This window comes from Brachycentrus maculatus, unplaced genomic scaffold (genome assembly GCF_059751285.1).
Source record: "Brachycentrus maculatus isolate JH-2025_06_01 unplaced genomic scaffold, ASM5975128v1 h1tg000154l, whole genome shotgun sequence".
NCBI classification, from domain to species: Eukaryota; Metazoa; Arthropoda; class Insecta; order Trichoptera; family Brachycentridae; genus Brachycentrus; species Brachycentrus maculatus.
This window is the reverse complement of record NW_028280907.1, coordinates 124,492-136,929: the sequence shown is the minus strand read 5'-3', so window position 1 is coordinate 136,929 and position 12,438 is coordinate 124,492. Positions and strand designations below refer to the sequence as shown.

The 12,438-nt window shown below is 32.8% G+C and overlaps 1 protein-coding gene across 1 annotated transcript in view; it reads right to left on the bottom strand.

Moving 5' to 3' along the window:
- Nucleotides 1-1,620, bottom strand: part of LOC148308629 (tRNA dimethylallyltransferase-like) — a 52,649-nt gene extending 51,029 nt beyond the window's left edge. Inside the window, exon 1 of the mRNA XM_088261422.1 lies at nt 1,446-1,620. Within this exon, the coding sequence (XP_088117548.1) occupies nt 1,446-1,619 (174 nt within the window). The 5' untranslated portion in view covers nt 1,620. The remainder of the gene's footprint in view (nt 1-1,445) is intronic.
- Between the last annotated feature and the right edge of the window lie 10,818 nt (nt 1,621-12,438).

Sequence of the window (12,438 nt, the reverse complement as noted above, 5' to 3'; positions counted from 1 at the left end):
ACCCGCGGATTATTTCGACTATTGAAAATGATTATTAGGTACTGTATATTACCTACAAACGGATGACCTATGTTGGTGATTATTCTGGAAATGAATAAAAATCTGGAAAGGAATGTCGTTGATAACGAAAGAATCTGGGTGGTAACGGTAAGTGAACAAATTTTATCAAATTGACGTGTTGAACTCTTATTGTGTTATTATATATCGCTCATTCCTTTCAAGAACGTCATAAATAAAAAAACTTGATTTTTCAGGAGAACGTTTTTAAAGTTTAAAAATATAATACAATGTATTAAAAATAAATATCAAGCCACTTTTGAACTTTTTACTGAGTAACAGATCTTTTTAGGTAAAACCTAAAGGTTTTTTCTCCTTTTAAAAATGTTTAGTATATTTAAAAAAATAATTAATCAATACCTTTTCTTCAAAATGCAAAAACAACACTTTCTGCCCTGTAGCGGGTAAATATTAAGCTAAAAACATGCCGCTTTTGCTGGGATATAGTGCATTTTATGGGCATTCCGAAAACATGCACAATCGAAAATTGACAAAAACCAATTTTTGATTTATGACGTTGTTGAAAGGAGTGAGCGATATGTTAAGCTACCTCTCCGGCCACATTCCCAAAGAAGACGTAGAGTTGACGGTTCTCTCAACATCTTCACACATACTATAAAAAAATGAATGAAATGAAATATTTGGATAAAAAATGAATGAAATATAGGGAAAAAATAATACTGCCATTTTTGGAGAAAAAAAACAGAGTACAAAATTGGATAATGTTTAAGGGTTTGAATATGTATGATGGCTGAACGTATGAAGAATGAAAAGAGTCTGAAAGAATTTAAAAATAAATGTTTTGCTTGCTGTAAGAAGATGTAAATATATATATGATGTAAATTAAGTGTAATTTTTTTAAATGTAATACAAGCTATGGAAGTCTGGGCATTTACGGGGCTTACGACCGTCATAGGCTGGTTTAAGTGATCACTTTACACACGTGTAACATTTACCAATTCTACCCATTATTGACAACCACACTACTCAAATTCTTGGAAGTTCTATATATATATGAACCAATTTAGAAACCTTGTTCATGAATCACTAGAACTTCACTAGAGACATCTATTGGTGAGATGTCTCTAGTGAAGTTCTAGTGATTCATGAACAAGGTTTCTAAATTGGTTCATATATATATAGAACTTCCAAGAATTTGAGTAGTGTGGTTGTCAATAATGGGTAGAATTGGTGAATGTTACACGTGTGTAAAGTGATCACTTAATACAAGCTAACTAAAGAAATAAATAAAATTAAATAAAAAATACTCTCCCATACGGTTCAACATATGTAGACGAGCGAAAGAAAACATAAGAATACAAAACAGGCTCTCAAGGAATTCTTCAAGCATGGTGATGAACACAAGGAATGTAAGTAAATAAACAGACCTGTTGGCAGTACAGCCAGAGGACGATGGCTCCCGGGTACCGCAGAGGCCCGCCCAGACCGCAGCCGCCCTCCTCAGACCTCTGCTCCCTCAGGATATCCGAATGGCGCCGTCCAGTCTCCGCCCAAATCTGTAGAGACCTGGAAATGAAAGAACATCCAAAATTAGCATACATAATTCAATAATTGAGTCACTTTGTGATATATCTACCAATTTTTAATTTAAATTTTACTTGGTAAATACCGCTATTTCTTAATATCTATTGTGACACATGTTTCGATGCATTCCGCATCATTTTCCAATACCGTATTTGAAGTTAAGTCTAAATTTTAGAGTCGTGTCCTTGGGACGCTGAAGGATGACGAGGAAGATAGATTTTAAGAAATAGTGGTATTTACCAAGTAAAATTTAAATTAAACACACATAATTCACATTAAATGCTATAAAATTTACTGTTAAAAAATGGTGTGTCCGCTTTATAGCTAATGCTATGTACATAGGTACAATATGGTATAAAACATATGTTCGTATTTTTTTCTCAATAATCCTTAACACCTTGGAAGGATTTATGGATGATTGGAACTGGTCAAACTTTTCGGGATGAAAAAGAAGATCTTAGCTACACAAATGTAAGAAAAGCTGGGTAAAAAAAAAAGAGATTCAAATGTTTAAAAAAATATTCTAATTTCTAAATTTATTTTGTCACCGGACAAAATTATCCTTATAATTTAGAAAATAAGTGAACCTTACATAAATGTACAAAGATATTACTTAAGCCAGACAAATGTCAGGTCGTAAGCCCTGCAATAACGGAGACTTTTAATTTCTTCTACATATAAACGATATATGCTTCACCTCATTGAGACAATATATAAAAATATACCAACTAGGCATACTATAATATAAATGAACACGTGGTCGTTAGAACCGGGGGAAATATTACACTATTTTAACATCTGCTACTCTATTATTATTAGTAATTAATATTATGTAGTCGATATGTATGATATATTAAGTCAATACGAGATACATGTAACTTCAAATTAGGTTATTTATTTAAAAAAAGACTAACATTTGTACAAACCCTACCCATATTATATATAGCCTGTATTTTTATAGTATGAGACAGTACTTAATGATATATTATATACAGTAAACCCCCCTATAACACTGAGATAGGTTAACCTTTATTGGTGGAAATGTTATAGGGAGTAAATGTTTTTAATTGTATTACTACATTTCAACCAGTAAAAATTACTAAAATGAATCATTATTAAATAAAAATACAATCTAAAAAAGATCATTTCTTGAATGTTTTTCGCAGATACTTTGTGGCACATTTTATAAACTTTATAAAATTAAACAACTTTGTTATAACCATTTTTTTCTTATTAGTACACTTTAACCTACCGGTTTCGATAAGAACCTTGTCATCATCAGGGTTTATTAAATTGTACAAGATTAAAATACTTATAATTAATTACATTCCCTTACCAAAAACTAAATCCTAAATGAAACCAAAAAAAAAAAAAAGTGGTTAAAACAAAGTTGTTTAATTTTATAAAGTTTAAAAAAGTTCCCCTCCTATAACGTTCCATTACCTATCTCAACGTAATAAGGGGGTTTACCGTATTTCTTTTTTACCTTTCTACACATGAAGTTCATGCAAACATTATAATATTAGCCTTTACTCCTCCACAAATAAAAAATAATACTCATCGTAAAACAAGTGCGTATTATATAATACACGATTTTAGGAACTTCAACGATGCGGCAAGGAATACATCATATTTAACAGATAAATATACACATCCGAATACGTAATTTGAAGCCTTACGTTCTTACAATATTGTAATTTTATACCTGCAACTGAGTTTTACTATCAATAAATTAATGTGAGCAAAGCCAATATTTACTGAGCTTTTATCGTTGTGCAACCTTCGCGTGAAGTAATATCGGCAGGTATAATATTGTATATGTATGGTACGTACTATGCGATATAACTCATAGATAGTATGCGTACGTAATTTCGAGTAAATTGCATTGAAAGTACAGTTGCATTAGTATGTACTAAACTGCAGCAGTAAAATCCACATGGGAAATCAATTAATTTTTCTATTCATTGAAGATCTCCGTGCAATAAAGGCTTTTTTTCGTGGCGCTTGGCCACGAAAATCCATCCAAACTATAGTCCATTCAAACCAAACTATAATCTGTGGTATGTAATCAAAATAATACAGGTTTTTTTCATTTTGAATGCTTCGATACATATTTTTAAAATGATCATTTGTAGTATTAAACTGAATCCTGGATTATACTCACATTCTTGAGAAACGCTTGAAAACATCATTTTCAATTTTTATTAAGCTTATAATTTTACCAATTAGTTTATTTACAACATTTTAAGTGTGTCCAATACACAAATCTGGATTATCTTCAATTAGGAGTTATTTTTAAATTATTTTTTGTCATCTCAACATAGATGAAGAAGAATATGGAAGTCTGGGCATTAACAGGGCTTACGACCGTCATGGGCTTTTAGGCGTTTCTCAAGTATGGGAATATAAGAGTCTGTGCTAAATAAAAGCTTTCCCTATACCGACATAGATAGCTGTTGCGAACTCACATGTACTGTGTCACGAGTTTGATCAATATATTAAAAGTTCTAAAAAAGGAGTAGTGTGGTTGTCAATCATGGATACAATTTGTAACATTTATGAAAAGGAAACATCTCACACTACATACATGTTGTGAAATTCCAGCTAATCAAGCACTATGTTTCGAATTTGAAAAATATAAATAGAAGAAGAATTTGAGTAGGTAGTGTGGTTGTCATTCATGGGTAGAATTTGTAAATGTTACACATGTATAAAGTGATCACTTAACCAAGCCTAAGACGGTCGCAAGGCCTGTAAATGCCCAAACTTCCATATTCTTCTTCATCTATGTTGAGATGTCAAAAAAACTTGTAGTTATGTTGGAAATTTCATGTTAGTAAGTATTGTGTTTACATACAATCATAATATTTTTACTTTTTACAAAAATGTTGATAAAATTAGTATATAACCACTCACCGAGATTTTTACGTCTACCGGTTTCAAGACGTACCCGTCTCTTCGTCAGGACAATCACTAGCACAGCATGCAAACAATACAGTGGTTATATACTAATTTTATTAACATTTTTGTAAAAAAATAAATAAATAAAAATGACTAACCACAAAGTAAATGCTTAAAATATTAATAATATTGAGAATATAATATTTTTATTGCAGAACGTATAATTTCTTTAATTTTTAATTACTTATTCCGGACAGGTTTAGTATTTGAGCCCACAATGTTTACAATGTATTCATCACGCGTCCATTACGCAGGTTGGGTACGTAAAACATGATCAAGGGATGGGGATGCGAGACTTGGTGACGTTTCAAATTACGTTTAGTGAGGCGCTTGGCTTACGTAGGTAATAAGGGATCATGATTTTTTGTAATTTATAAAAGAGTATTATATTATTTATTGATATGGCGTTTAATTTGTAGAACTCCATTTTAATTTATGTATTAATTTTAAATCAAACACAGATTTTTTGAGTCTACTAAGTTGTATTTTATTAACAAAAACACATATTAATATTTTTTATTTATTTGATACAGTTACAAGATTTTTTAAAAATAATTAAATTTCTAGACATTTTAGTTCACAATCTTAAAATAAGTTACGCCATTATCTCAAATAAAAACAATAATCTTTTGTACTTGGAGAAGGAACTTGTACTTTTTATTTATTGTTTATGTTTGCGAGTTAGAAAAAAATTGTAATGATTTTTTTTGCTCTAAAAACCTGGAATCTCTGATGGCTTTTGGAATTTTTAGAATTAACAGTAATACATGGAGTACGAAAACAGATTTACGCCTTACTTTATAAGCAGTCTTTATCGGACCCATGACCAACAAGGTTATTTAAAAATCATATTAAAGAATTGCGTTAATATTTTTTTCCATTGTCAACGGATTTAATTAACATGTCGCTCATTCTTTTCAACAACGTCATTTATGAAAAATCGTCAATTTTCAGCTGTGTATGTTTTCGGAATGCCCATAAAATGTACTATATCCCAGCAAAAGCGACATATTTTTAACTTAATATTTACCCGCTACAGGGCAGAAAGTGTTGTTTTTGCATTTTGAAGAAAAGGTATTGTTTAATTATTTTTTTAAATATACTAATAATTTTTCTAATGGAGAAAAAACTTTCAGGTTTCACCTAAAAAGATCTCTTGCACAGTAAAAAGTTCAATAAGTGGCTTGATATTTATTTTTAATACATTTCATAATATTATAAACGATCTTCTGAAGTCAAGTTTTTTGACATATGACGTTTTTGAAAGGAGTGAGCGATGTGTTTATAGGTTTTTTTAGTATGCTTTCGAAAGGCAGCGCTTTACCTCATTTGAAATTTCTTCACTGGATTCGGAGGATCTATCTTACTACCATCTAATCTATACCCGAACATTATTCAATATATGATATGCTAGTACAATTCCGGAAAAATATTTTAAGAACTCAGACTAAATTCTGAACAGTACTTGAATTATGCCGACAAAAGAGCAAACGATTTCTCCATTCCTACAAACATAAAAGTGTTCAGTGAACCTTCTTCTCTGGCATATTGTTCATTAGCAATACAAGAGTACTGGTCAGATGGATCTTGTTAGCGAAGAATACATATTCCGTAATTAATTAAAACTGCCTTATGAGTGCTTTTGCGCACAAGAAAAAGCGCTGTATTAATATTCACGCTGCCCAGCTTTATTTATCACGGTCTATCGACTGTTAACAGGTTTATTGCTTAGTGTTACTTGAGGCTTCCCTCAAAACTGTTTCTCATACCATAACCTTTTTAAGAACACTATTGTTATAATACATTTGATTAAAACGAGTATTGAGCGCGATTACCAACATTTTTCTTTAAAAGTTTTTATTTTTATTTAAAAATTAAAGAAAATTATGTCATGTGCTTACTAAGATCTAATGCATTTTTCTTTCAGATGTTACATAAATTGAAAAGGTGTTTATGGGGTGAATGGTAATAAAATAAAAATTAGTCCTTTCAATAATCATTTGATTAACTGCTTTTAACATGTTTAAAAAAGTTAATACCATAGTATATAATATTTCATCCTGTCCATAATAAAAAGGTAGATATTAAAAATGTCACAATCGGTTTCATATTAAGGGAAAAGATGGTGCAATTTAAGAAACTTTAGTATTTCATAAAGAGTATTTCCAAAATACATTATGCAGTACTAAGAATGAACCTAACGAAATACATTAAATGTAAAATAATAGGTATCTTAACTTTATGTTTTGATAAAAGATGGAAGCCATCCCAGAGATCCCAGGCTTTACATGACCTGGCATTCAGCTGGCTTAAGTTATCACTTTATAGAGATACGAGTATGTAACGTTTATCATTATGTCTGTTCTAAAACATTCTTTCATAAATTAGTTGCAATTTTGATAAATGTGGAATTTGGGCTGAAGGTGGTGTCCTCATATAAGAATTTGCGAATTACAGTATACAGCTTTCTGCAATCCTGTGTGACAGAACAAACTATAAAAAGGAGTAATTTTGAAAAACGTCAACTATAAATTTGATGGATCTTGGTAGCGAAGTAAAACAGTCTGATAATGTCGGTAAGGACGAAACCCGGTCGCTGGTCAAATAAAAAAAGTGGAAAAGCTAAAAATATTGGTTTTAATCTAATAATATATTATAAATTTGCATTTGCTTTCTGCAAAGATCTTTAATATTCTTTTCGATTATTCTTCGTTACGAAATTATGATAAAGTTGTAAAATAAAATAAATAATTAACGGATACTTGCTATGTTAATCTCGTCGGTTTACAATAGTGCATTACTTTATTCTATATTTATTTATAAATAAGGAAGGCGATTTCATACTTCGCACAGGTAATCTATACATTCTTCTTCTAATCCTTATTCGCACCCAATGGTGCATAGGGCACTGTATCGTATAGAAGCAGGGTTATCTTGATCATTGAATACACGAAGGAAAGGTTATCAGTCCTCTTCAGGTACCAGTCCAGGATCAAATTAAATAAATATTCTATCAATAATACTTTAATAATAAATATTGTATCAGATTGAAAGAAGGGAAAGAGGCCTATATCCAGCAGTGGAGGTCAGAGGGCTCATGAAGAAAAAAAAGAAGAAGAAGATCAGACTGAAAAATCACTTATATTTATTATTTATTTAATTACCCTATTGGGAATCGAGCCCGGGACCTTCAGCATTGTAGCCTAGCGCGATAACCGTTACACTATGAAGGCTGACTTATAAATGTGCGTGTATTTTGCAAATAAAAGGTAAACAATGCGGCGAGTACGAGCATCGAATGTGTAAATGTCCACCTGTCGTGTAGTGATTGCGATCATTATCCAATCAAGAGGCGATAAGGAAGTGGAGCGGATGGTTGGGGACCGCTGCATCGCTGCCACGCGACAGATGCACCTTGCACTTGTTATGTTTATTCCATCTCGTTTCTTCAGCGCCTTCGTACCCCCCTCGCACGTGTCACGCGATCTCGGGCCAGGGGATCGCAATACGCGGGCAGTGGACGCTTTCTTGCTCAGCGTACCTTTTCGCTTCTAACACTCGTGTACCTTACCTATCCACATAATGGAAATACGAGTTTTTTTTTTTTACATAAACTGTATAAATTTATAATATATTTAAAATATTTATTTGCAGAGACCCACCAAGCCAAGCCACCTTGTGTGTCTTATGTATTGAGTTTTATTCCATTACACACGACTAGTTTCGAAGACTACAGATGTTGTCATCAACAGGTGATTAAGAAAACATTGAGTTTTGTAATCACTTGTGTCTGTAAAAATTAAAAAAAAAAGAAACTAGTCGTGTGTAATGAAAAAAACCAATAAGAGGTATTATTCTTCATCTTTAAACCCTTATCCGCATTCGATGGTGCATAGGGCACTGCATCATATAAACGGAGTGGTATCTTAATCGTTACTTACATGACGGTAATGTTATCACTCCTATGCTTTAGGGAACAGTCCAGGGTAATATTGAATAAATATTAGAGTGTAAAATCACTTATATTTATTTGACCCCCCCCCTTGGGTTTCGAACCCGGTATCTGCAGTACGGTAGCCGAGCGTGCTGACCATTACACTAATGAGGCGAACAAAATTACAAGAGGTATTATGTAAGTGTTTAATTTTTGAAATATGAGTTCATTTAAATGATCAGAAAAGGATTTTTAAACTGGTATTTTAAACTAAAATAAGTGTTTTTTATTACACAAAACACCTTGCGACATGACGACCTTATTTTTTACTTCTTCTTTTTCTTGGTGTAGGCCTTGAAGCCTGTTTTTAAGATGGATTAGCCTCCTGCTATATCGATTACGAGCTGTCAATGCATCTCTTTGGTGGTCTGCCCGGGACTTGTCTAACTTGGAGTTGGTCGTGCAGGGCGATGTGAAGGAGTCGAGTGGTTCCATTCTTTGTTGCGTTCCCCACCTAACGACATTTTCGATCTCGCATACATCTCTTATCCTGGTGTTCCCTATTCTATCTCGTAGATTCATGCCAGATACGCTCATTAGAGCCTTCATTTCGGACACTCTTAGCGCGTTTTTCGTTTAACCGGTGTTCGCTCTTTATTCAATCCCATATGTCATGATGCACACAAGTTTTATATATAGTATGTATTTTAACTTTGCTAACGACTTTATCACAAGCATGAATATATATTCTTTCTTTATGCTACATAATATTTTTTTTATTAAACTTATAGAACAAGCTATGTAGGTACTTTTACACTATTAAAATCATCATTTCATCTATTAAACTGAGCGTACACTAGATATCTCATTAAAGTGTTCGTAATGTCGCGGGGAACAGAGGGAAAATGCCCTTTTCAACGTGATAAAGAGGAGTTTTTATCAACGAAATAACAGCTCCATTAAACAAGTTATGGATTTTTAATGCGATTTTACCTGCTTTTATCATTTACTTTAAAAGTCAAGCGAGGAAAAAACTACCATAAAATGAAAAGTGCTGAGTGTTGCTTTAATAATAAATTATACAAAAACAGCAAAAAAACTATTTGCTGTATGGTCTCTGTTCATTGGCATCAGCATTAATAAAGGGGCATTTTAATTTACGACCACTTACCGAAAAAAATAAGTGTTTAATAAGGACAAAACGTTTTAGCATCCTTATTTTACAGTTCAATAGCAACAGGTAGCTGTAAATAAATAAAAGTCACAAATGTCATCTAAAAAAACTCCCGACACATCCAATAATTTGGAAGTTCGCTTCCCGCCCTTTTATGGCTCGGGCGACGCGGACTTTGAAAGGTTAGAGTCGTAAAATAGTAAGATTTTAACGACGCTATTTTGTTGAAGTTTGACGCGCCAGCGTGGATACTCCTCTTGTACCTGGGTCATTAGTCAGTGGGGCGAGGTCCAACAGGTGGGGCGTCACTACCAATTCTCCCATCGTCTGCCAAATAAAAACCCTTAATGATCCCCGCGACACTGTCCGGATTTTAAAATCTCGTTACAATAAATAAATAATAGAACAAAATAATTTAATAAGTCCCAAAAGTAAAAATCATTTTCAAAAAAACAGCAAATCTTCAAATATTTAGAAGAATGTGCGACAAAACGATGTATGATAGATGTTCGAATAGTGAAATAAGGAAGGAATGCAAAGCTGAGACAAGCATTATCGATAAAATTAAGAAATGTGTGTGTTGAGATGGTTTGGACATGTAGAACAAATGAGTGAGGAAAGAACGGTAAAACAAATTTATGAGGCGAATGTAATTGGAAAAAGGAGCAGAGGAAGATCGAGAAGAACTTGGCACGATCAGGTATGCCAAATATTGGGTTGATGCAAAAGTTTTGACCGTTTTTTACATATATATATATTTTTTTTTTTCTTGTGTATTATTTATTTAATAAATTATACAATTTCCATCAGTTCTTATAACCTTCTCCCATCTTTCTATCAACTTATAAATACCAGTAGTATAAAATTCTGTAGATTTTAATGCGAAAAATGAAGTAAGGGATGTTTTTACCTGCTCTATTGAATAATTTTTTTCATCATTTAATTTTTTTTGCAGTGATCGGAATAAATAAAAATCAGAAAGAGCAAGATCTGGAAAATACAGTGGATGCTTGATAACATCCCAATTTAACTCATTTAGCTTGTGTTGGGTCATCATAGCCACATGTGGTCGCGCGTTGTCGTGATGAAACACTGCCCCTTTTCTGTTTACCAATTCTGGTCTATCCTTTTGAAGGACCATGTTCAATTTGGATAATTGCTGACAATATCGTTCTGTTGTACTTGTCTTATCGTGTCCCAAGAGTTCAAAATACACAATACCCTTATTATTCCACCAAACACAAAGTATAACTTTTTTTATGGATTTCGGCCTTCGAAGTTGTTAATGGGGCTTGTCCAGGTATAGTCCAATGTCTTTTTCTTGTCACGTTGTTGTACACGACCCATTTCTCATCTCCCGTCACCAAACGACGCAAAAAAGGTTCATGTTTTTGTATCGCACTTAAAGCAACGCGCGTTGAAACACGATCCAATAAATTGGCAGCCGACAATTGATGAGGTATCCAAACGTCGTACCGCGAAACCATTTCCATACGCTTCAAATGTCTTAATGCGATTGTTTGGTTGACTCCCATCATTGACACAATCTCACTGATGGTTAGACGTGGATCGGTGTCAATTATGACTTTTAATTCGTCGTCATCAGACTTCAATAGCCGCCCGGTACGTGGTTTATCAATGAGTGAAAAATCTCCAGATCGGAATTTCGCAAACCATCTTCGTACCTGTCGAACTTTGATGACATCTGCTCCATACACTTCACAAATGTTTTTGGTTGCCACACTCGCGGTATTGTCTTTACGGAATTCATAAAGTAAACAATGACGTAAATGCACTTTATCGAACGACATTTTGAAAAAATACAAGGGGTTATTATTGTACTCTGGCCAGGCCAAAACTTAATAGAAAGTAGAGGGAAAGCATCCTTTATACAATGGAATCATAAAAAAAGAAGATGCTATTCATAATTTATGAAAAAAAAATTTTTTACCTGGGATCATAAAAAACGGTCATTACTTTTGCATCAACCCAATACTTGAAAGCGGTCAGGTTAGGAGTCGAAACAAACGGCGGGCTTGCATGAGGAGATGCATGAACGTGGAAGAGGCGAGGAATGTTTGCAAAGACAGAATGGTGTGGCGTTCTATTCTCTCTGCCTACCCCTGCGGGGAAGCGGCCAAATGGTTAGTTAGTTAGTTTTTTCAAATATTTAGGTGTGAAAAATACTTGAATCTAAAGAAAAGTTCATCTTCAAGATACGAAATGATTTATATATTGAATGTTAAATCAAACACTTATTTTTTGAGTCTACTAAGTTGTAAAGTAAGTCCTCTACTTACGTGATTTCGACTTACGTGAATTCGTACTTACACGTTTTTTTTCAATATTTTTTTTAACCCCTAAGATTTCAAACAAATGTTTTGACTACCGAATTGATAATAAAAGAAGACATTCCATAATAATGGAGAACAAAGTCAAAATTATTAAAAAAAATATGACAAAAGTAAAAAGATGACTGACATCGCACGTGCTCATAAAACGTCTCATTAAACGATTACAACAATTATTAAATAGAATGCTCGAATTACTTATAGTTACTATTAAATTAATATACTCTTAATGTTTATAGGTACTATAATTTCTTGTAATTCATAATTAAAAATTCTAGGCAAAAACTGTGGCGAGTTTTTTTATAATTGAGTTTGCATGTTTTTTTAATAAATGAATTATTTTCAAGTCTTTTCTTTATAATTTTTGATAGATAAGTACTTTAATTGAATAAACATCTTGTCAACCATTATAATAC